The sequence below is a fragment of the Labeo rohita genome, unplaced genomic scaffold (genome assembly GCF_022985175.1).
Source record: "Labeo rohita strain BAU-BD-2019 unplaced genomic scaffold, IGBB_LRoh.1.0 scaffold_374, whole genome shotgun sequence".
NCBI lineage: Eukaryota > Metazoa > Chordata > Actinopteri > Cypriniformes > Cyprinidae > Labeo > Labeo rohita.
The window spans coordinates 10,692-33,534 of record NW_026129292.1 but is presented as its reverse complement, the minus strand read 5'-3'; the positions used below and the strand labels follow the sequence as shown (position 1 = coordinate 33,534).

Below are 22,843 nucleotides of genomic sequence, written 5' to 3'. Positions count from 1 at the left end.
TTCTTGTTTATTTTATTTTATTTTATTTTATTTATTTATTATTATTATTATTATTATTATTATTAATTTATTTTTATTTTATTTTTTTATTATTTTTGACATATTAGAGTCAAAAGTTTTTACAGAGGGAATTTTGGGTATCTCATTTTGTCAAGCCATAAAAGAAAACAGAACAGACAGGAAACCCTGGCTGCAAATGTTGTATAAAATCAAACAAATTATATATGAACAAATCCCTCCGTAAAAACCTGCAGGATATAGACAGGAATAAAAATGTAAAGTTTGGTGTAAGTGCTACTGAAGAGGAGATTTATGGCTCAGTGTAGAAGAAAAAACTTATTTTGACTAAACGGCCTTTAAAACAATATGCATTGTAATTGAAATCTATTGACACAGATAGATAAAGTGCTTTAAAAGAAACACTTCACAGTGTTTTTTTTTTTTTTTTTTAGTTATTTTTTTCTTTCAACTAGTCTGAAAAAGCACTTTATGAAAAACCAAAATGCCCAAAATCTCCAAATTGATAGGTGCATGAAAAAAAAAAAAAAAAAGTTTTTGCCTGCAGCGTCTCCCCTTAAAGTAAACAAGTGAAATCTTTACATTTCAGTTCAAAATGTTGCTGTTATGTTGCTGTTATGACATATGACATAAATATGTAAATATAATTTAATAATATAATATAATATTTTGAAGCAGAAACCAAGTAAAAGAGATTTATCTGAAAGATAAAAGTCATTCCATAACTTTCCATTTTAATCAAAGACAGGCCTTTAATGATGTAATGTAATGATTTCACTCAGTTTAACCTATAAGTTTTAGTGAAAAGTGAAGTGAAGATGAAAGTGAAGATGTCTGAAATGTGCATCTAATTCTTGGAAATGTTAAATAACAACCCCATTAAAAGGTATCAAATTTAAAAATGAGAACACATGCCACATGGGTCAGTATGTCATTTTATCTTTTACTTAAAAAAAAAAAAATCACTATAACATTGAATGATCCACAGATCCCTCAGACGCAAACAATATTATATTGATATATATATTTTAAAATGTTAAAATGTACTTATTATGTTACTGTTATATATTTAATAACACCCCAGTTGAAAAGGAATAAATAGTGCTTTTTTGGACATACTTAATATATTTTACACTGTATTATTTTGAAACAGTATATTTAGTGTATTTCAAGATATGCTTAAGATCCATTTTAAAATATTTGCAATATATTTCATTATATTAAATTGTGTTAATGTATTAAAATTGTATTAATGTGTTAAAATGTGTTAAAAATGTATGGAACTACTTCAAGTACATTTAGTGCAATTTAATTGTATTTATTTACAATTGATTTAAAATATACTTTTAATACTTGATTTTAATGTGCTTCAAGAATATTTCAATTGCATTTCAGCTCATTAGAAATACATTAGCATTACACAATTAGTTTATTATAAAGCATTTTTTTTTAATTAAATATTCAAAATGGTATAAAAGGTGCAAAAATCATTAAATATAAATGCTAAAACACACACACATACTTTGGAATCTAGAAAAAAAAACTTTAATATAATGTTGTGTTCCTTACAAAATAAATAAAACAGTACAGCAGCCTATATAATATATTGACCAAAATACATTATAATAAACATTTCAGTTATACCTCTATTATTGGAAAGTACACTATGATTATTACCTCATTCATTAAATAAGGATCTAAATGCAATTTCCTTAGGAAAAAAATACTGAAAATACTTTTTCACAAACTTAAGCTTGCAAATCCAGTCCAGATGGTGGATCAGCACCTCGAGATGACCTCTACAGCCCTGATTGTTAGAGGAAACCAAGATTGTGTTTGATGTATGGAGCGATAATTTTATTGTTAATGAATCTCACATGATCAAAAGAAAGTGTGATCTATGAGGGGAATTCATGGAAGTCGATTTCAAATAGTACTGCAATGATTTTATTTTAAAACTTTTGTCATTTACCTTTGAAAAATAAAAAATGAAGTAATTACATTGTTACATTTAAAGTAGGCTATATATTGTTACTGCTAAATTCTTCATATCGAACCTTTAAAGAGCTATGCGGAGCTCTTTTTTTAATGTGAAGGAAATTTGACATTAGAAACAATATTGCTGAAATATTTTTGATTCAGTTTGATATTACTGATTTTGATATGATGAGATATGATATGCTGCTGTATGAAAGTTAATAAAAGGATTAATAAAGTGTTAATAAAAGGGTGTCCCACACAGAAAGGAAGCTAGACAACTACTGTAAAAATGAGTGCCATTTTAATTTGTTTTGCTGTAGGAGTTTAACACATTTATCTTTTCTGTTCAGTTATACTAAAATATGATACACATCTGATTGTAAGTAATAATAATGTAGAAGAGTTTTATACTTTCAGCAATCTATTTTTACTGCAAACACTTCAAATAAAGTGAGATCTTTACTGATGATGCTGTATACTCATATATTCATACTCTAACGTGTAACCAAAAGGTTGCGGGTTCGAATCCCAGGATTGTAAGTGGGGGGACTGAATAACCAGCGCTCTCTCCACCCTCAATACCATGACTGAGGTGAGTCCCTTGAGCAAGGCACTGAACCCCCAACTGCACCCTGGGCGTCGCAGATAGCAATATGGCTGCCCACTGCTCCGGGTATGTGTTCACTGTGTGTGTGCATGTTTGTTCACTACTGTGTGTGTGCACTTAGGTGGGTTAAATGCTGAGCACACATTCCAAGTATGGGTCACTATACTTGGCCACACGTCATGTCCTTTTCTTTTCTTCATGTCTTCACATGAAGATCCACACTGGAGAGAATCTGCACACTTGTGATCAGTGTGGGAAGAGTTTTACAAAAAGAGGAGCCCTTGAGGATCACATGAAAATCCACACAGGAGAAAAGCCACACACATGTGATCAATGTGGGAGGAGTTTCACAAAAAAAGGAGCCCTGAAAGATCACATGAAAATCCACACTGTAGAGAAACCACAAGTGTGGTCAATGTGGGAAGAGTTTCAGAAAGTCATGCACTTTTAAATCACATCTGCGTAATCACATTTAACTGTGATCACTGTGGTAAGAAATTCTTTAGGTCAGATGCGCTGAAGGACCATCTGAAAGTTCATACAAAGGAAAAGCCTTACGTGTGTTGTTTTTGTGGAAGGAGTTTTGGTCAAGTAAGCAGTTTAAAATTACACCAGAAAAGACACAGCGGCGTGAAGGATCATATGTGCTTTGAGTGTGGAAAGACTTTTGTTAGAGATGCTGAACGTGAAACTTCACCAGAGCACTCACACTGGAAAAAAACGTTTTCAGTGCTTACAATGTGACAAGAGATTCAAACGATCAGAATATCTGAAATCACATGAGAGGATCCACATCAGAGAGAAGCTGTATCGGTGCCCTCCATTTCCATGGGTTGTTCCCAAATGAACAATATATACAAAGTTGGTAACACTTTTCAATAAGGGTTAGACACTGTGAACTAACATGAACAAACAATGAATGACTATATTTTTATTAACTAACATTAATAAAGATTATTAAATAGTGTAATAAATGCATTGTTGTTAGTTCATGCTAATTAATACATAAACTAATGTTAAAAATTTTAATTGAAAAATGTTACCTAAATTTTAATTATATACTATTTGGCTTTATAATATAATTCAAATCACTATGCTTTCTTATGATTTTTGTATTTTGTCCAACTCAAATTTTAGTTTATTATAATATATGTGTGTCAATTCATTAATGAAGAAAAGAATGTCAAAGTTTCAAAAATGTTCGAAATGTTCTGCACTCATATCAGCAGAAAAAGCACCTGGTATAAAGTCAAGCAGGTCGACTTAGTGTGAAGTCCTTTCTCTTACTTTTGCTGGGTATGTCATTTTGAAGCCGTCTTGTCGTTGAAAAGTGTGCATGTGTATAACAGAAGAAGGGTAGCATTGTCCCTCATAGGCCTGATTAACCTAAAACACTTAAAACAAGCACCATGAAAGAATAAAACAACACAAAATACATACACTCCATACTTATTGCCATTTAATAATTTGTAGATTAAGTAGATTTTTTGAAAATATATTTAATTGGTTTGTATAAGGTGTCATTGTTACGTACGTTGTGGATGTGCTCTCGTTGCATTTACACAATTCTGGTCAGCAGATGTCGCCAGTGTACGGTAATTTGAGCACTTCAGAGAAATTGTGTCAGTTGATGTAGAAATTTGATAAGCACTAATATCATGCACACAGTGTAGAATTCTGAATGATAAACTGGTTTTGCTCTGACTGTTACTGGTGTGTAACTCCTTTATTGTGGCTACAATGTTGTACAAAATATGCAATATGTAAAACATAATACTGTGAGTTTCACATAAATATTCGATACAGTTCCCAGCATAAAAAGCATGTGCCTGCCAGAGAATGCCAAGTACATGTTGCTACAGCCTGGGTACCTCCAAGTGGAAGGGGCCTTTGGCACATGTAAATGGAGACCCTCAATTTAGTGGGGTAAAATTTACAGGTGAGGTTAGGTATGGCCTTTAGTACAACCCATGTGGCTTTATAGTTCCACCCATTTGGAGCTGCTCCACCCACTCAGAACTGGCTGCAGCGATACCTGTCTGTACATGTTCCCACCTAAAGTTCCTGCCTTGGAGAAAAGCCAAACGTGTGGATTAAAACAAGCACCAGGTTTGAACGTGTTAAGATGTTAGAATTCAATTAATTGTTTTTGTGTAACTTGTGGTTTTATATGCTAAAAGGTTTCAGAGACTAGATTTTCTTTAGGTTTTACAACATTGAATGAGAAGTGATTAAATATTAAAAAAAAAAAAAAAAAAAAAAAAAAAAAACTTGACTACTTAAACTACATAGAGCAAAACAAACATTTATTTCACTGCATTTCATTCAGTACAGTTTTCATGAAATGATAAAATATGTTAAAATACACAAACACTGAAACTTCAAGGCAGCTGTAGCTCAAGTGATCATTTCAAGTCTAGACAAGATAACTCAGCTCTGTAGACAGTTCTTGTGGTATTGTGAAGCTGTTACTGAATCTATGCTTTCTCATACCTTTTTAAGAGTACCGGAAGTCCCTAAAACATGGCTTCATGTCCTGTTATCTGTCAGTAAGGGTCTTTGAAAACTATATAACAATGAAAATAATAATGAAATGGCAGTGTGGAAATAAATAATGAAAAAACAATACATTCGTATTACATTTGTATTTAAAGACATTTACAAATATTGCAAATTTTGCTCCATGGGTGTTGTGTACACCGTGTTATCTTCTCTAGCAGGTTTCTGTAAGAAAATAATCACAAAGGGATAATCATGAACAGTGTTGATGCCACAAACACAAAACTAAAGAAACTAAATCTTTTTGAAAATAACAACTATGGACAGAAAATTAATCACATTAATAAACTTGTTAATAATGTTAAAAGTAAGACGCTCAGCTCTCAAACTGCTGTTCTGCCTGAAATTCCAGATTTCCAAAATTTCAAGAACACCAACAACCACTGTAGCTCTTATCTTCAGCTCTTATCATTGCCACTATTGGTTACAGAGTCTGTGAATATACTTCCATGCCTTCTTTTGATGTCTATTTTCAAAGTGATTTTAAACAGTGTCAGTTCTGTAAGATTATACCTATAACTATTTCCCATAAAGTTAAAAAAAAAAAAAAATCAGTGAGTGGGATAGTTCATACATATATCCAAACTGACAAATCACAGACAAACAAGTGATGAAACAAGTCTTCATGCTACTAGTCAATCTGCAACGTATATGACATGATTTGCACACACATGCATGAATGATCATAAAATGATATAAAGAAAACTTATCATGATGTTGCCATTTAGACAACAGTTAAGTTTCCCTCTTGATGTCTATTTCAAAGTGCGTAAAACAGTGTCACTGTAAGATTTCTATAATATCAGTATAAATGAAGCTTGATCTATTGTATTTATTTTAGGACATAGTGATTAGAACAATTGTGTCTTAAAACATCATATCACCGATGGAAAGTAAGATACACCTTTTTACACCTTTTTTTGTAAATCACAGGTAGAACAGGTTGGTTTACTGCCAACTGTCAACTGGAGACTTTTCAGTCTGTTTGAAACTGAATTCTACTAAATTTGTCATACTAATCCATTTCTGTGTAGTCAGATTTGTATTTGTGTACCTGTTAATAATGGGTGTAGTTTAAATCCCAGGTAATTAGAAAGGGTTGTCCACCATGCATTGCCTGATGCATGGTGCTTGTGAAACAGACAACTTCTCACATAAATGAATAACTAGCTTTAAAACCAAATTCATCTATAATTCAGCTTAAAATAAAACAGAATGTCTGCTTAGGTTACAGCAAGAAATAAGCAAGTGCACAGACAGATACAGAGATTTCTTTCATTCTTTGGAGCATCAAAGCTCAATCAGCTCACTAGTGCCAAGTTTTCTACAGGCAGGCAGCGAGACACAGTGCACACAGCAAAACTGTATCTTACCGTATGGTGTAAATGACGTGGAATGAATGTTGTTGTAGCATAATGTATGTCTTCAGTTTCAACTGTTTTAATAATAACCACAGTTTAACTCTAAAACATTATACATGAAATGGTGGACACATGATAAACACTTTTCCAACACAAAAACAAATATAAGCAGTTGCAGTAATACTTGCCAGTTTGTGGTGCTTGTTTATGGTTCTTGAAGTACCACAACAAAATCCCTCCCAAAACTGCAATGATGGCCACCAACAACAGTATACCAATTGGTATGGAATAGGAACGGTGTTTATTATGTTCTGTAATAAACAAAGAGAAAACAATACTAAGCATAAATCAGATCTACGAAGGAAATTTGTCCAGTAGTCCTTGAAGTTAAAATGCACAAATCTTAATTGATGCTGAACTGCCTTTGCTCATGGAATTTTAACACCAGGTGCTCAATGTTAGGTGTAATGGCCAAACAAAAGAGAGAGTTTACAGTTGATATACCTGCACATGACTGACAGAGTTGAGTGATGTCCAGATGTTTGGTCTGGTTGCTGATGGGATTGTTGATCACACAGCTGTAGGTGTTGTTATCCTGATATTCCACCTCCAGAGGTAGAGAGAGACTGATGCTGAGATCAGACACACTGATGCTGGACAATAAACTGTTTGCGTTGTACCAGGAGAGAGTCACATGACTCACATTCAACACTGAACACAGCAGTACACATCTGGACATGGATGATCTTTCAGATAATGAATAACAGTTTGAAGAATTACTGGTGATGACAGGAATGTGAAGAGGAGCTGGAAGACATTGGAGAAAGAACAAAAGAAGGTTAATCAAAAACAACCAAATGCAAGGGTGAGAAAGAAATTAATGCTTGCACAGTATCTACTCCAAGACACTGACTGATCATTTAAGCAGCTATCTGAATTATTATATCGGCATTTGATAGATCATTTCAGCTGTAGTTTTGGACATTTGAATTAGCATTTAGAAACTCTAATACATGATACTGAGTTCAGACTAGAATTAAAAAAATAATGAACAATTATTGCATTTTACTCATTTGAATTTTACTCAATTATTGCATTTACAGTTTACTCACCATACACAGTAACACTGAAGCTCTTCAGTGACGTTACTCCATTGACGATGACGGTTAGTTTATAAAGTCCATTGTGTTCAGATCTGATGTTTCTCATGGTCAGAGATCCAGTTTGATTGTCCAACTGAAGTTTGTCTCTAAATCTCCCATCATTACTGACAAAAATAAAGTTTATTTGGTCCCTTTTAATTATTTCAGCTATTCGAGTGTTTTGAGGTCCAAACGTCCACAGTATCATATCATCTCTCTGTACTTTAACATCAGTGTGTAGAGTGACAGATTCTCCATTCATCACCGATACTGACTTTACTTCATCGGTTTTAACATCAAACACACCTGAAACAGATTCAAACAAAGGAAAACTCTTTGTCATAAACAAACAAGGATAAAGGGAACATAGCGGGGTTTAAATTAACATAAAGATTTTAATATAGTAAAGACACACACACACACATACATATTTTAACATCATACATTTTTTACATATTTTTCCAGTCATGACCACCCAGCATGAAATGAAATCCGACTTACCATTTATAATAAGAATCCATAGAGAGATGAAAGCAGCGTCTATATGCATATTCCTCAAAAGATATCCGAACGATTTCTAAACATTAATGTCTTCATAGTGCCGTTAAAAACGTCCGTTAAAACGGCAGCTGCATAAGCAGAACTTATCTGCTCAATACAGAGGAAGGAGGGGGAATAACGCATGAGGCTTGCACACGGCTCAGAACTCTATTATTTAAATTATTCGTGAATTCGTTATGTTAGCCTACTTATTCTTAATTTATAACTAGTTCATCATATGCGGATTCTGATTACGTGTGTTGACTGAGAAAGTATCCTCTTTATGTTCAGTCTTTGTAGATATCATTATGTGTAACAGTCTACTATAATCATAACTATACTATATGCTATAATTACTATAATCATGCATTGTTGATTTTAATTCAGAATATACTGGGGGAAACATTCTTCACACATCCAATGGACAATGCAGAACACAGGCTATTAAACCAAATAAATGTATTAGTGATTTTGAATGCAGAACACATTATATATGGACTTCCTTTGGTTATGACTGGGGGTGGGGAGAGACACTTGTTAATTAAAAAAAAAAAAAAAAAACAGAAATATGTAAAATATATATTTTCTTTGCATAAAATGTAGACAATATCTGAACATATAATGACATTAATTTATTACCTAAGTTCACACTTTCGTGAGATTTTTTTGACACTTTGGGTTCTGGTTGGCCACCATTTCCTGTAGAACAACATATACAAATGCAGTAATGCGTTGAATCTGTGTTCATCAAATGTAACTGTCATGTGTAAATATCTTTCAGGGGTTATACAAATATGAAAATGCTTACCGTAATGCACAGTACTATGTATATGTAGCATAGTATATGCTATGCTGCTGACACTTGATCTCACTGTTTAACAAAACCATAATTATTGAGAAATCTGAGCATGTAATGAATCTTTAACATCATACATTTTTTGCATGAAGCATGAAGATATTGATACAACGGACCAAAATGTCTTCAATTACCATTCCGGTTGGTTAACACTGTTTAGATACTTTCATCCAATGTGACTAACAAGTGACAAACATCACAAGCAATTGGTCATAAAGCATGCGGTTGTGTATACCCATAATGCAAGATAAAGTGCAAACCATTAGTTGAAATACAGAAAAGAAAGGACATTTCTAAATAAATAAATATTTACATTTACTAACATCCACTCAATATCAAATGGCAAACATGAGTCTGAAAACAGAAGCAGCCGACTGCCCAAATGCACTAACGCCAGCCACATACATCCCATAATATATAAGTTCTTACATACTGGCTGTGCATTTACCCAAAAACAAAACAAAACCACATCGGTTCAGTGCACACGTAGACCCATTGCCTAAATGAACCAGACCACAGCAGATCTTGCTCTGACTCAGAAAATGAAATGTCAGTGTGTCACAGTGCATGAAGACCCTCACATTTATTCCACTCAGAGGCCTTGTGATAACAGCTGCAAATAAACAAATAACAAAATAAATAAATAAACAAATAAATAAATAAAAAAAAAAAGCAAAATTTTTTATATATCATGGAAATTACTTGGTTGTCCAATTTTCTATGGGTAAGGAACTTTAGAAGCAGATCAAAGGTATGGGAACAATATGAAAATGTGGTGACTTGGTATACTCAAATTTCAACTGAAATATTCAGCCTTAAAGAAATAGTTTATAAAAATCTTTGCATTTTCTGTTAAAAAAAAAAAACAAAAAAAACAAACTGCAATTGAATATCAAATATTTGATTACAAAATGAAATAATCTCAAGTTAGTCAAGCTTGAGCACAGTTAATGCATGTTAGCAACATGAAAACTTTGTGTCCTTGGTTCTTTTGAACAAAAAGTACTGTTCACAGGTTGCACTGGTTTATAACATTAGTTCGAAGACTTTAATTATGTTTGGGTGAGGCAGTTGTGAGATTAATGTTGTTTCCACAACATTACTGCTGGAAAAATATCAGAGAACATCACTTACTGGCTGGCCTGGTACAAATAAAAAATAGAAAAAAAAAAAAGTATTTGACTGTTTATTATGCCTTATCTATGGAAACTATTTACAGTAAATAATAAACCATTGTTTATCCAGACTGCTTACATCAGCTTCAGATAATAGCAGTTTATAGTGTGCATCAGCTCATTGCATCAGCTGCTTAGCTCTTAGATTTTTTGTGTTTTTCCGTTGACACTTGATTATTTTATCTCTATAGTTTTAAGTCGTGCGACTTTTTCACACTGCTGAGATATACAACAACTTCCAAAACAACATGTTACTTGTGTTTTATCATGATGATAATGCAGATCTCATAGCATCGTCTTTCTTTTTCTCTCTGGTCTTTCCCGTAATGCATTAGCTATTTGACACCATGAAGCTTTTATTTCACTCAGATGACTCAGTAATAAGGTCTTGATTACTTCCTGTAGACTGGATTTCGGACAATGATAGTTGTTGTTCCACTTTTTAGTTCTCTATTTTGTTTTATGACTGTAACAACTGTAATAAAAAAACGCACACGTGGGAAGTTGTATCAAATAAATGGCTTACTTTGTTCTTAATATAACAGAGCATATAGTAAAATCATTATATACAATTTTATTCAGTCAAACAAACAGGCAAATCTGTCCCACATTAGCTCTTGAGAAATGTATGAACCCCCTACTTCTATTATAGCTTCTACATCGCTTCACCTTCTCTCGCTCGCTTGCAAACCACATCCTGACCACACTGTCGTGAGAGAAAGAATCCTGTAACGTGAATATAAAATATAGGCTATCATCAAAATCAAACACTTACTTCATATAATGTTACATAAAATATTTTTATAAAAAATATAAACTATAAACACAAATACTTTAAATGCAGACTGACGCAGATGTACCCTGTTAAAAAAACAAACAAACAAACAAACAAACAAAAAAAAAATAAAAAATAAAAAATAAAAAAACAGCATATGCTGGTAGGTGTGTTTTGATGATTTACCAGGGTAAACAAACTCATGCACCTAAAGTACCACTGTTTCGCAATTATGTAAATCGTCAGAACACACGGCTACTTTGGAAGGAGCATCAATAGAAAAAAAAAAATGAGGTTTTGTACTCGATATGGATTGCATTTAAGGAATCTACCAGCAGGGTGTGTTCAACGTGCCCTTTAATATGCGCATGCTGCAGGACATCAGAAATGTGTGGAAGGTTGTTATATATATCTCTTTATGATAAATAAATGGACCGCTTTCCAACCGCGAGTTAAACAGAATGTCTGTTGCTCTGCAGTGCGTAACAAGTCTGCTATTTTGAGCGGAAATACGGCGCGCGTGCACATCCTACAACTGTAGTACAGACGTACCGAGGTGGACTTCAGTTTGAAGAGAACTAGTGATGGGCGCCTTCAAAACACTGCTTCGTTAAGCTTCGAAACTTTTGAGAACAATTTGTTTCGAAACAGTGATTTCAGTCAACGCGGCTTCGTTACGTCAACTGTTTCGAAACGTTTCGAAATTTCAATGGTTTGCCAAAAAAACAAACAAAAAAACAAAAAAACAAAAAACAAAAAAACAATTATATTACAATTAACAATTAATATAACAATTAATTTTATTATTTTTAGACATTTTTAATGAGACCTTTGTGTAATTAAGAGGATGAGTATATAGTCAATAGTCTTTTAGACAAGCTTCCCTTAAAACAAGCCCTACAAATGAATAATACTTATTTTAAAAACACATATTATAAAGACACTTCATATTTACTGTTTTTTTTTTTTTTTACTTTAATAGCACTTGAGTTTCATTTCTGTTAAATGAATATTTTATGAGATAGGGTATGTAATAGCTTATCCCATTCTGTCTGCGTTGAAACATCCGTATCATGTTTGTTCCCCCAGGACAAATCATCAGGTCTCCAAGAGAACATGTGCACACTTGGAGATTTCATCACCTAATACACATCAAACATCATCTGATCTGCGGACAAATATAATAAACACAGGGAGAATGTGTCGGGGGGGGTTTCCAGTCATTACTCAACTTTAATCGATATTAAAGAGCAAAATCCTTCAAAGAGCAGATGTCACTCGGCTCAGAGGAGTGTTTTATATGAGGTTTCATACTCATCAGTGGTGGGAAGACCTTATCATCTTTTTGAAATTTTCAGCACCACAGACAATCATCATGATGCATCAGCTCAAAGATGAGGACTTTTGGTGAAGATCAGAGGTCTTCTTCAGGACAAACATTTTTCAGAAATGACTAATTTATTAATTTATCATATTTCACTGTGTTGCTCCCATCTGAAGGCACTAGATAATCTGTGTGTATTCTGAAATACTTTGCTGTTCTGTGGTTTTCAGATCTAGAAACAAACACATTGAGTGGTCTTGAGTGGATTTACAGTCAACATGTTTTGTAATTTTCTGCCATCTAGTGGAATATGTTGACACGCTAATTGACAATAATGAGCTTCTACATTTAAGTGGTAAACTAGAGACACTAAGAATTGTAATAAATTTTTCTCCCACCAAAATAAATGGCAAGCTATTTCTGTTGTTGGTAATACTTGCCCTTTTGTTGAGCTTGACACAATTTCCTGCAGCAACAGATCGTCAGCATAACAGCAGACCATGAACACCAACAGCCACATGCTGACTATTATCACCAAAGAAAAAAAAAGAAAAAAGAATGCTGGCTCTGTTCTATAATGAACATAGAGAGAAAAACTTTCTGTTCTGAATTTAGTCAAAATATGAAGTGTCATATTATACATAGGGAACGTCAGTCTTACAAAGAGCAAAAGATCAGTAATATCATGGACAGAGTAGAGTGATGTCCAGATGTTTGGTCTGGTCTCTGATAGGATTGTTGATCACACAGCTGTAGGTGTTTTTATCCTGATATTCCACCTCCAGAGGTAGAGAGAGACTGATGCTGAGATCAGACACACTGATGCTGGACAATAAAATGTTTCCTTTGTACCAGGAGAGACTCACATCACTCACATTCACCACTGAACACACCAATGAACATCTAGACTCAAATGATCTTGGTGATGATGATGAATGATATTGTGAAGTAGAGGAATGGGCAGAGAAGCTGGAAAACATGAAAGAACAAGTATTATCATAATAGTATTGTCATCAACAAACTATAGTTAAATGACATGTACAACATTGTACAATATCTACTCCAAGACATAGTTTGATCACTAGTTATTTGATATATTATTTTAACATTTGGTAGGTCATGTCAGCTGTAGTTTTGGACATTTGAATTAGCATTTAGAAACTTTTATACAGCATACTGAGCTCAGACTAAAAAAAAAAAAAAAAAGGAATGAACAAATATAGCATTATAGTGACAGTACAGTTTACTTGCCATGCACAGTAACACTGAAGCCCTTCAGTGAGTTTTTTTTCCACTGGTGATGATCAGCAGTTTATAAAGTCCAGTGTTCAGATCCGATGTTTTGATGGTCAGAGATCCAGTTTGATTGTCCATCTGTAGTCTGTCTCTGAATCTCCCATCATTACTAACAAAAATAAAGTTTATTTGGTCCCTTTCAATGATTTCAGCTATTCAAGTGTTTTGATGTCCAAATGTCCACAGTAACTGATCATCTCTCTGTACTTTAACATCAGTGTGTAGAGTGACAGATTCTCCATTCATCATTCATTTGACTTCATATTTTTAAAACGTATGAACACACTGCTCACAAATACACAACAAAGCATATGAGTCCAGATCCTATCTCATACTGGCCTAAAAAAGCAGACCACAACAGATCTCACTGCAACTCTCAAACTGAGCTGCTAGTGTCAATGTGTATGAAGAGCCTCAGACTGATAACAGACGCTGTTTTCTCAACTGTTTTGTGGGAGAGCAGGGTATATACATTTCAGAGATTTTATTTCTCTTTTTAAAATATTACAAATATGATTTTAATATACCTAATGTAATGCTTCCTTATATCTCACTTATAAACTACATTGTGTGAAACTGTTAATCACAGTGTCATGTGCCTCTCCTCTCCTCTCCTCTCCTCTCCTCTCCTCTCCTCTCCTCTCCTCTCCTCTCCTCTCCTCTCCTCTCCTCTCCTTTCCTCTCCTCTCACATAACACTAGTTAACCCAGATTAACATGAGTGCACTATTTATTGTAGTTTAAATTATGCCAGCATTCTTTATAAAAAAAGAAACTTTATTTGAGCTTGGGACTTTGCTGGTGTTCTGTGGAGTGCATGGCACAGGAGTAATCCAAAATTGTAATATAAAAAGTTTAATATAAAAAATTATTATATAAAAACTTCACACAGATCCATGAGTAGGGGGTGGCGCAATGCAACAACAACCGAAAACATACAAGGACTAGAACAGAACAGGGAGTATAAATACTAAAGCAGAGGGAATGACTTGATTGATTGAACACAGGTGCACAGAATGACATAATTAGGGCAACTATGGAATGCTAGGTCAAATAAACAAAACAAGACAGGAAAACAGGAACAGGGAAACACACAACTAATAGTCCATAATCGTTACAGTTTGCCCCCTCCCAGAAGGCGCGCCTAAAGAAGTTCAACTGAGGTGGGAGGATTGGCAGCAGGAAAAAGGCAGTGCTGTGTGGGAACTTAAGAGTCACAGGAAAATAAGGAGATGCAGGAAAGCTGGACGGAACCAGTGGAGACTCAGGAGACATAGGAGATTCAAAGCTGGACAGAACCAGCAGAGACTCAGAAAATGCCAAAGATGCAGGAACAATGGAAATTATCTCCCCAACCCAATCAATCAAATCCTCTTGAAAAATGTCCATTAGTCCTCATAACTCACTCTCAGCAGTGGGAGTTTGAGCAGGGTTCCCCTCCAAGCCCTCGACCTCCACCAGTACTCCCTCGGGGATGGGTGATGTTGCTGGTTGTACCTGGTCAGATGAATCTTGAGGCTCTGGCACTGGGGCAAAGATCAGCTCAGTCGTGGTTCTCATGTCACCGCAGGCTCAAGCTCTCCGTCTGTGGTGGGCTCAGATGATACCTCCATGCAGCGGCTGGATGACAGCTGGCTGGTCTCTGGTTCGGGAATGGGGCTGGAGATGTGTTCCTCAGTGGGGCAGATAGAGAAATAGTCCATTTTACTCCAGCACCCAGTCCATGAATGCAGCGAAACTCCCTCAAAGACATTTCCCGAACAGCTTTGCCTTTGCCGAGGTGTTGACTCTGACCAGATAAAAGGTGCAGACAGCTGTCCGGGTTATGGTCTGGTTAGCCAGGTGTAGAAAGTCCCTCGTATGGTCCTTGAGGGCTCCAGGCAAAGGAGCATTAGAGCAGGGATATCCATGGGGGGTTAGAACCAAATGGAAAGGGGAAAACACCTTTCACTTATATATCACAATATCTTTCACTTTTCGGCCACTCTTGAAGCTTTAACTTCTTACTGAATACTATATAGGTGAATCTGCTTGGCAATGTTTAAAGCAGTGTAACTTCATATAGTTTAGACTGAATATATGACACATCAGTAATGAAAACAATGTCAGATAACTGTCTTTAACAGATTTTACTTACACTGGTAGGCAGAAATAAATAAAAATGACATGTTTTAATGATATTAGCTTTAGCATAGTTGTTTTCAACTAGGTTGTTAAATTGTCTTGTACAGAATGCATAGATAATTCAGTTTTTGAGGCGGTCAGTAGATAAAGATGGCGTAGTTGTGGTCATCTGCCAAATGGTCATCTGCCAACTTAATCATGCTACATGTAAAGCTCTCAAATATTCAGCAGATGGAGCCTCAATGACTGCATGTATCTATTAACAGTGCATACATTTGCATTTATATACATACTGTATGTATCTCATACTGGTTCTTTTTCTGAGCTGTCTTCCTTCTTTTGATCTTTTTTTGTCCCGTTTTTCATGACTCTTGGTTCAAAGAGCTAGGGTGGATGCGTGTGAAAATAATACTAAACACAAACCACATAAATTCAAGTCTAGACATGATTATACTGTGTAAGGTAGGAAGCTGTGCAGCTGCAGATAAGAGATCAGAAATTAACCAAGTGTCTCATGAACCTGTCTGTTGTGAATACCCTAGACGTCTGGTCTTTCTTATTCAAGGTCAAAAGCTCTACCTTGTAATAACATGAGCTGTATAATAATACAATCTGAGTGATCATCATCGGAAAGCCACCACTGAATACTCTGTGTGCTTCTGTCCATTAGTCTCCTGTATAAAAAGACACATGCATTAGGAAGAGACAAGAAACCAGTGCTGATACTACATATGAATACAGCATTAAGATTTAGAAAAACAAAGTAGCACAAAAACAAAACAAAAAATAATAATAATAAATAAAATAAATAAATAAAAAATACTGTGAGAAGTCCAAATGCCACAAAAAAAAGGGAATGAAAAGCTTCAAGATTGTGTAAGTACATGTACAGAGGCACAGAAGAACTGAGCTGAAGCCAAAATTCACAACCAAAGCACTTACAACTATCAACAGATCATGAGGGTGATCATTTGAGATCTCGAATACTTTAACCCTTTAACTGTCACCGTCCTACCTGTGGGATGCCTAAGTTTACTTTACCATATTACAAATAAATCCTACTCGAATCATGACAAAATTTACATTGTATGAAAGGTCTAAGACTCCTAAATAGATATTTTAACATATTTTTGTGTTAAAAATTATGTAGAAAAAGTAATAGATTAATATATGTCAAGAGTGCCACTACATCGTAACATGAGTTCTGACCTTTGTCACAAAAGAGTTTCTTCATTGCCTTTTTCCCTATCACACTTTGGATATCATAAGAAATTATATATCAGCTCAAAACTTAAAATTTCAAAATTCATCCTTTGAAAGGCATTTTAACTTTTCAGACATTTCATTACCATGGAAAATGCACATCAAACGCATATTACAAAATGTTTTCATTCATAAATTATACAAATTTAAGTCTGGATAGTGCATTTTTATGTCCGTGTTCAAAAATGGGAGTGACAGTTAAAGGGTTAAACATGATAAAATGCATTTAAATTTTTTTAGAGCAGATTTCATTACTCAGACCACAAAAAAACAAAAAAAAACAAAACAAAAAAAACAAACAAACAGTTTTAAGTTGTTCATGCTGCAACATGATTTGTACAAATGTGCAGAGAATAACAAACATATCTTACTGAATCCTGAGCTCTGTGTGTAGTAAATGTTGCATCCATGTACTCGACCTCTTCCACAGTAGTGTGAGCTGTTTAATAAAAATAGATTGACAAAATTAAAAAAAAAAAAAAAATGTTGAGACTTTTGAACACTATAGCTGCATAAAATGATATATATGTTTTTATCAGTTATATAATATAATACTTGCTTTCATGTGCTGCTTTATTGTGGCTCCTGCAGAAATAGCACATCGACACAGCTAAACCTAGCAGCACTAGCAGCAGCAGCAGAATTACAGCAGCAATTATCAGAAGTTTGACAGACACGTCTGCAGTGAATAAATCAAAAACAGTGATTGCTGCAATTTAATTTCACCAGACTTCAAGATCAAATAATAGCAGATCTAATTGGGGGATATATTATAAAAGATGCTACTAAAAGTTACACTCATGATTGAATAGTCTGTCAATTATTTACATAATTAGATGAAAATTTTTGTTATTATTTCATGTATTAAAAACATTCCTTTTTAAATTGACATTTTATCAGTCTGACAGTCTGTCTGACAGTCATCAGTGATGTTGAGGCGTTTAGTCTGGTTGGTAAATGAATAAGCAACTGCACAGCTGTATGAATCATCCAGACACTCAATCTCCAGAGGTAAAGAGAGACTGATGCTGAGATCAGACACACTGATGCTAGACAATAAACTGTTTCCTTTGTACCAGGAGAGACTCACATCACTCACATTCAACACTGAACACACCAATGAACAATTCTGCTTTGATGATCTTTCTGATTCTGAAAGATTTTGAGTAGAATCACTGATGACAGGAACAGTCAGAAGACCTGAAACATTAAAAAAAAGATAAACCTTTTAGAAACAATCCATTACTGAAAGAGATATGTGTAAAGATCCTCAGTCATAGATCCAAAAATTGGTCATCCCCAAACTGAAACTTATGATTTATTCAGTTTACTCACCATAGACAGCAAGATTGAAGCTCTTGTATTTGACCCCTCCATTAATGACCTGTAGTTTATAAAGTCCAGAGTGTAATTTGTTGATGTTTGTGATGGTCAGAGATCCTGTCTGCTCATTTATCTGTAGTTTGCCTCTGAATATTTTGTTATAATCTTTACTGTCATATATAGAGAGGACCTGATTATAGATTACAGCTAGACGATTATCTGAATTTCTAAGCATAAATGTCCGCAGTATCTGATCATCTCTCTTTATTTCAGTAACATCACTATGCAGAGTAACAGAATCTCCCTCCATCACTGATATTGTCTCTGTTTCATCTGTATCAACACCAGACACACCTGAAATAAAACAGACAACAACAAATCACAGATTCTCATCTAAGCATTCTAAGTTTATTTGAAGCACTACTATAATTTCTTAAACCCAAGTATTTTATGTACATCAAAGCCAACAATACAGCAAAAGCATTGATCTTCATTCAGTCATTAGAACATACTTGAATATTTGATGTAGAAATATTGGGTAACCCTGCTGAAAAATCCAGCATTGCTGGTCACCAGCATAAGGTATGTTTTGCATGCTGGGACCAGCATGGGATGCTGTTTGCTGGTTTGCTGGATCCCATGAAACAGAAGAAAATTCCTTTGATGCTTTGAAACATTTTACCGGTTAACCAGTGACATTGATTAATAATGTAATTATAACTAAGGCAATTAAAATGTACAGTTACACTTTCAGTAGAGGGAGCAAAAGAAAAAAGTTCTATAATTCAATAAATCATATGTTTTAACCTTACATTGTTTTCTTTTGCATCATTAATAAGTTAAACAGAGAAATATGCAATCAAAAGCTACATTTGTACCCAAAACACTGCTTGCATACAGACAGCTGGCCTACTGACACTCAACCTTGCAAGGCCCTGCTGGTGAACCAGCATCACCAGCTCTCTTTTGCTTGAGAACAGCACGGATATGCTGGTCCACCAGCTAGGCCAGCACCATATCAGCATAAACCAGCCTGGAGCAGCACTATACCAGCACTAACCAATATACACCAGCACTACACCAGCACTATACCAGCATAAACAGTCTGGATCAGCACTATACCAGCACTAACCAGCATATACCAGCCTGGACAAGCTTGGAATCAATGCTGGTTTATGCTGGATTTTTCAGCAGGGAAGACATCCCCTGTGGTAAGATTTATTTTTATTTTTTTTTTTTAATTAGACTCTTGGGGCATGATGGAGCCCATCTCAGAATTGGCACAGAATGGGATGAGCACGTTGTTTCAACTGTTAGGGTTATTATTCAATATTTCAATAAATTAGATATTAGATAACTGTCAAAATACAATTTTAAATAGAATAGCTGATTTAGTATTTTATATTCATGAGATTTTGAAAATGTATATAAATGTTTTAAGAATTAAATGGGGGTAGGGGGCAATCTTACTCTAGTTAGAGGTAAGATGACCAGTTTAAATTTACATTTTGTCCTGTACCAACTAAATTAGCAACGTTTCTATTTATTTAACACATTGGCCAATACATACATTCTGAACATGCTAAATTTGTATATAAATGTTACAGTTTAAAAGCAACACACATTGTTCTTATATAAAATATCATTATGATAATTTTACGATCAGTAAGACCTGGCAACACATACACTACCTTAACGTAACACTTTTTTTTTTTTTTTTTTTAACGCATTTTCAGCTGTTTAAACCTGCTATACAGGGCTGCCAATTCTTACGCAATTGTCATTATTCTCATTGTGTGTACAGGATGTAAATAAGAGATTAATTTTGCAACATATTATTTATAACGGAACTTTGAGATCACAGAATGAAGTGAGTGACAGATTTTTTGTAAAGGAAGCTTTGTGCGCTTTGTAGGCTATACTTATCCATTTAAAATATGAATAAAATTTTTGTTGTTTGGCCACATAACCTGTACATGCAGCAAAGAAGTGCATTAAGCAATAAATTGCTTATAATAATAATAATATATAAATGCAATAGATTAATGCTTAGATTAAAAAAAAAAAAATATTTGAACTATTTGAAAGACTTTCAAATCTTGCAGTTCTCTCACTGCACATTGCTATTCTTGTGGTGAAAATATATTTGTTATGCAGCATTGCAACAGTTATTTCACATAATTTTATAATAAAAACACAGTAGTCTACTAGTCATCATGCCTTTTTTTATCTATCCTCTACCCAGTCGTCCACCCAATTTGAACTGAAAGTTGTCAGCGAGATCATGCATTAACTGACTTATCTGAACAGCACTATGCATGCAAGACTAAAAGCAAGCTATTAAAAGCTATTATGTGTAAACCATCTTGTTTGATAGCTCAAACGTAACACTTGCACAACAACCAAGCGTAACACTTGCATCCTGCCATGTTTGGCAGGCTGCTTCTTCTGCTTCTGCTTCTTCAGCAATCGAATGTTGATTGCGGTGCACCACACCCGACAGTTTTCATTAAAAGCTGGTGGTTCGTCACAGACCAGCTCTAGCAAATACTCATTTAATTTAATTTAAGATCACACTCTTTTAGCAATTAAATATGTAAAACTCAAACAAAAGAATAATTGTCGCAACATCAACTGTGAAATAGGTGGGTTTTTTTATGGTTGCAAAAAATAAAACCTAAAAAGAACATTATTATGTGGTTCTCAAAAAAAAAAAAAAACATGAAGGGAACCAAATACTAACATTAACGGAACATTCTGTTTTTGCTGGCCAGGTAAAGTAGCATGTAAAGCAGGTAAAATATGAGGTTGTGAACCCTTGCACATGTAAGTCAGGTCACCATGCCATATACCAGCTGGTAAAAAAAGACTGACTAGACTGTAAAAAAAAAAAAAAAAAAAAAAAAAAAAAAGACTTCTCTTCCATTCTTGAAAAAATCATCTAAAATGTCCCAGGTATCACAAACACACAATCGTGATGATATTATTATAGCATCAAATAAATGACTAAAAGCAAACATATTAGAAAAACAAACACTGAATTTTTCAAAAAATTCAAACAATGAATACAGTTTGTGGCTCTGTAATAACAGATCACTGTAGTGCCTCAGTTCAAGCGGCAAGTGAACTGATCACCTCTTCCACTTAACTATAGTTATATCACTAAATAAACACGAATGAACATCAGAAGATATTTTGTTTCAGCCACGGAAAGTACACACCGTATTTCAATTTCAAGTACACCGTTGTTAATCTACTCTCCAGTCTAGTTTGTTTGTCAGACAAAAATGGCAGATTTGGCTTTATGATTGGTCAGATTGCCTGTCAATTAAAATCCATGCAAAGTGTCAGTTGTGTGATATTTTGTGTGAAGTCTTTAATGTTGTTGATAGAGAAATGATTTGGATAGAGAAAAAAAAACAGCTGTGCAAATGGTCTGTGTAAATGCGGAAATGTCCTCACAAGGTTTGTAAAACCTGAAAAAATGTGACCTTCATGAAATGAAATAAAAAAGAAAATGAAAACAAATGACAAATGAAAACAAAAAAACTACTGGTCTTCATGAAATGTCTGTAACACACTTTGGTAAAAAATTCTCTGTGGTTATGTATAACAACACCCTTTTTACCTTGTCAAAAACAGCTTTGTTCACAGCGACCAGTTTTGATGCATGTCCCTTTAAATGATAATGAGCTACTGTGGGGTGTGTCGACACAAGACAACTAAATTGCTGCCATGGGCTCATATATGATTCAGAGGTGGTCTTATTCAAATAACTAGCTATCTACATAGAAACTGCAAACTAAAACAACTCACTGGATAACAAAATTTCAGACTCAGACAGCCCATAACAAACCCTGTATGTTTTCTGTTAATAAATGTGTCCCGTTACATTTCTTGTTGCCACCGAATATTCTCAGTCTCCCAATGTGATACGGCCGGGAAGCAAGACACAGACGCAAGTTCTGTATTTCCTTACTTCAACTTTATTGGTCTAATACAAGAGTATATATAGGAATATTAAAGGATGTTATGCATCTAACCAAAAATATCTATGTGCGTCATATGGAACAAAAACATTATTGGGTGTATAATGAAATATCAGAAATAGATCTGGGTGTACAATAAGCTCTTCCTAAATTCATCCTGTTATTCCAACCAACTATATGTTAAACAGATAAAAACAAGGGGTATAATGATAAAACCATAAGGTATAGATATGTGAGATACAATACACAGCAGGGAGAGAGGAAGAGAGACAAAAAAGGGAGGGGGGAGAGAAGTCATGTACAAGCAGGTTCTCACGGACAAGGAGCAGAGAGCATGGAATATTCTAACATTTTCTCTTCTGCATTTCTGAGCTGGCAGACATGAAAGAAACTTAACTAAATGCCGAAAAAAAAAAAAAAGTTTCACAGTTTGTCAGATTGTGAATTAGCAGCCACTAACACAACTGTTCGCAAGCTTCTAAGGATTTGATGTTGGTGGTTGTGTGTTTAAG

At 34.5% G+C, this 22,843-nt stretch overlaps 2 protein-coding genes across 4 annotated transcripts; both read right to left on the bottom strand.

Annotated features, from left to right (window-relative positions):
* Positions 1-4,363: 4,363 nt before the first annotated feature.
* On the bottom strand, positions 4,364-8,314 carry LOC127160523 (SLAM family member 5-like). Of its 3 annotated transcripts, XR_007826766.1 has the most exons (6): positions 8,169-8,314; positions 7,638-7,973; positions 7,030-7,332; positions 6,714-6,836; positions 5,099-5,329; positions 4,364-4,673 (listed from the first exon to the last, which is right to left on the bottom strand). XR_007826766.1 is itself a non-coding variant. In XM_051103158.1 (5 exons), the coding sequence occupies exons 1-5, from the start codon at positions 8,215-8,217 to the stop codon at positions 5,319-5,321; spliced, it is 822 nt and encodes a 273-aa protein (XP_050959115.1). In that variant the 5' UTR covers positions 8,218-8,314; the 3' UTR covers positions 4,895-5,318. The 3 variants fall into 3 exon arrangements, 2 of the variants coding, with proteins under 2 accessions (XP_050959115.1, XP_050959114.1); XM_051103158.1 differs by lacking the exon at positions 4,364-4,673 and having other exon boundaries at positions 4,895-5,329; XM_051103157.1 differs by lacking the exons at positions 4,364-4,673; positions 5,099-5,329 and having other exon boundaries at positions 6,463-6,836.
* A 6,874-nt stretch (positions 8,315-15,188) lies between these two features.
* LOC127160520 (uncharacterized) lies at positions 15,189-18,921 on the bottom strand. Its single transcript, XM_051103154.1, has 5 exons — positions 18,855-18,921; positions 18,355-18,696; positions 17,926-18,219; positions 16,211-16,234; positions 15,189-15,421 (listed from the first exon to the last, which is right to left on the bottom strand). The coding sequence occupies exons 1-5, from the start codon at positions 18,919-18,921 to the stop codon at positions 15,189-15,191; spliced, it is 960 nt and encodes a 319-aa protein (XP_050959111.1).
* Between the last annotated feature and the right edge of the window lie 3,922 nt (positions 18,922-22,843).

What these genes read in the sequence shown, in the direction of transcription:
- LOC127160523 (XM_051103157.1), bottom strand. Translation starts at nt 8,217, where the DNA reads ATGCATATAGACGCTGCTTTCATCTCTCTATGGATTCTTATTATAAAT. An exon ending in ATGGATTCTTATTATAAATG is followed by an intron (nt 7,974 to 8,168) that starts GTAAGTCGGATT and finishes AATCTGTTTCAG; the next exon opens with GTGTGTTTGATGTTAAAACC. An exon ending in CTTCAGTGTTACTGTGTATG is followed by an intron (nt 7,333 to 7,637) that starts GTGAGTAAACTG and finishes AATGTCTTCCAG; the next exon opens with CTCCTCTTCACATTCCTGTC.
- LOC127160520 (XM_051103154.1), bottom strand. Translation starts at nt 18,921, where the DNA reads ATGCTGGTGACCAGCAATGCTGGATTTTTCAGCAGGGTTACCCAATAT. An exon ending in TGATGACTGTCAGACAGACT is followed by an intron (nt 16,235 to 17,925) that starts GTCAGACTGATA and finishes TCTTATCTGCAG; the next exon opens with CTGCACAGCTTCCTACCTTA. An exon ending in ACAGCTTCCTACCTTACACA is followed by an intron (nt 15,422 to 16,210) that starts GTATAATCATGT and finishes TTATCTGGTCAG; the next exon opens with AGTCAACACCTCGGCAAAGG.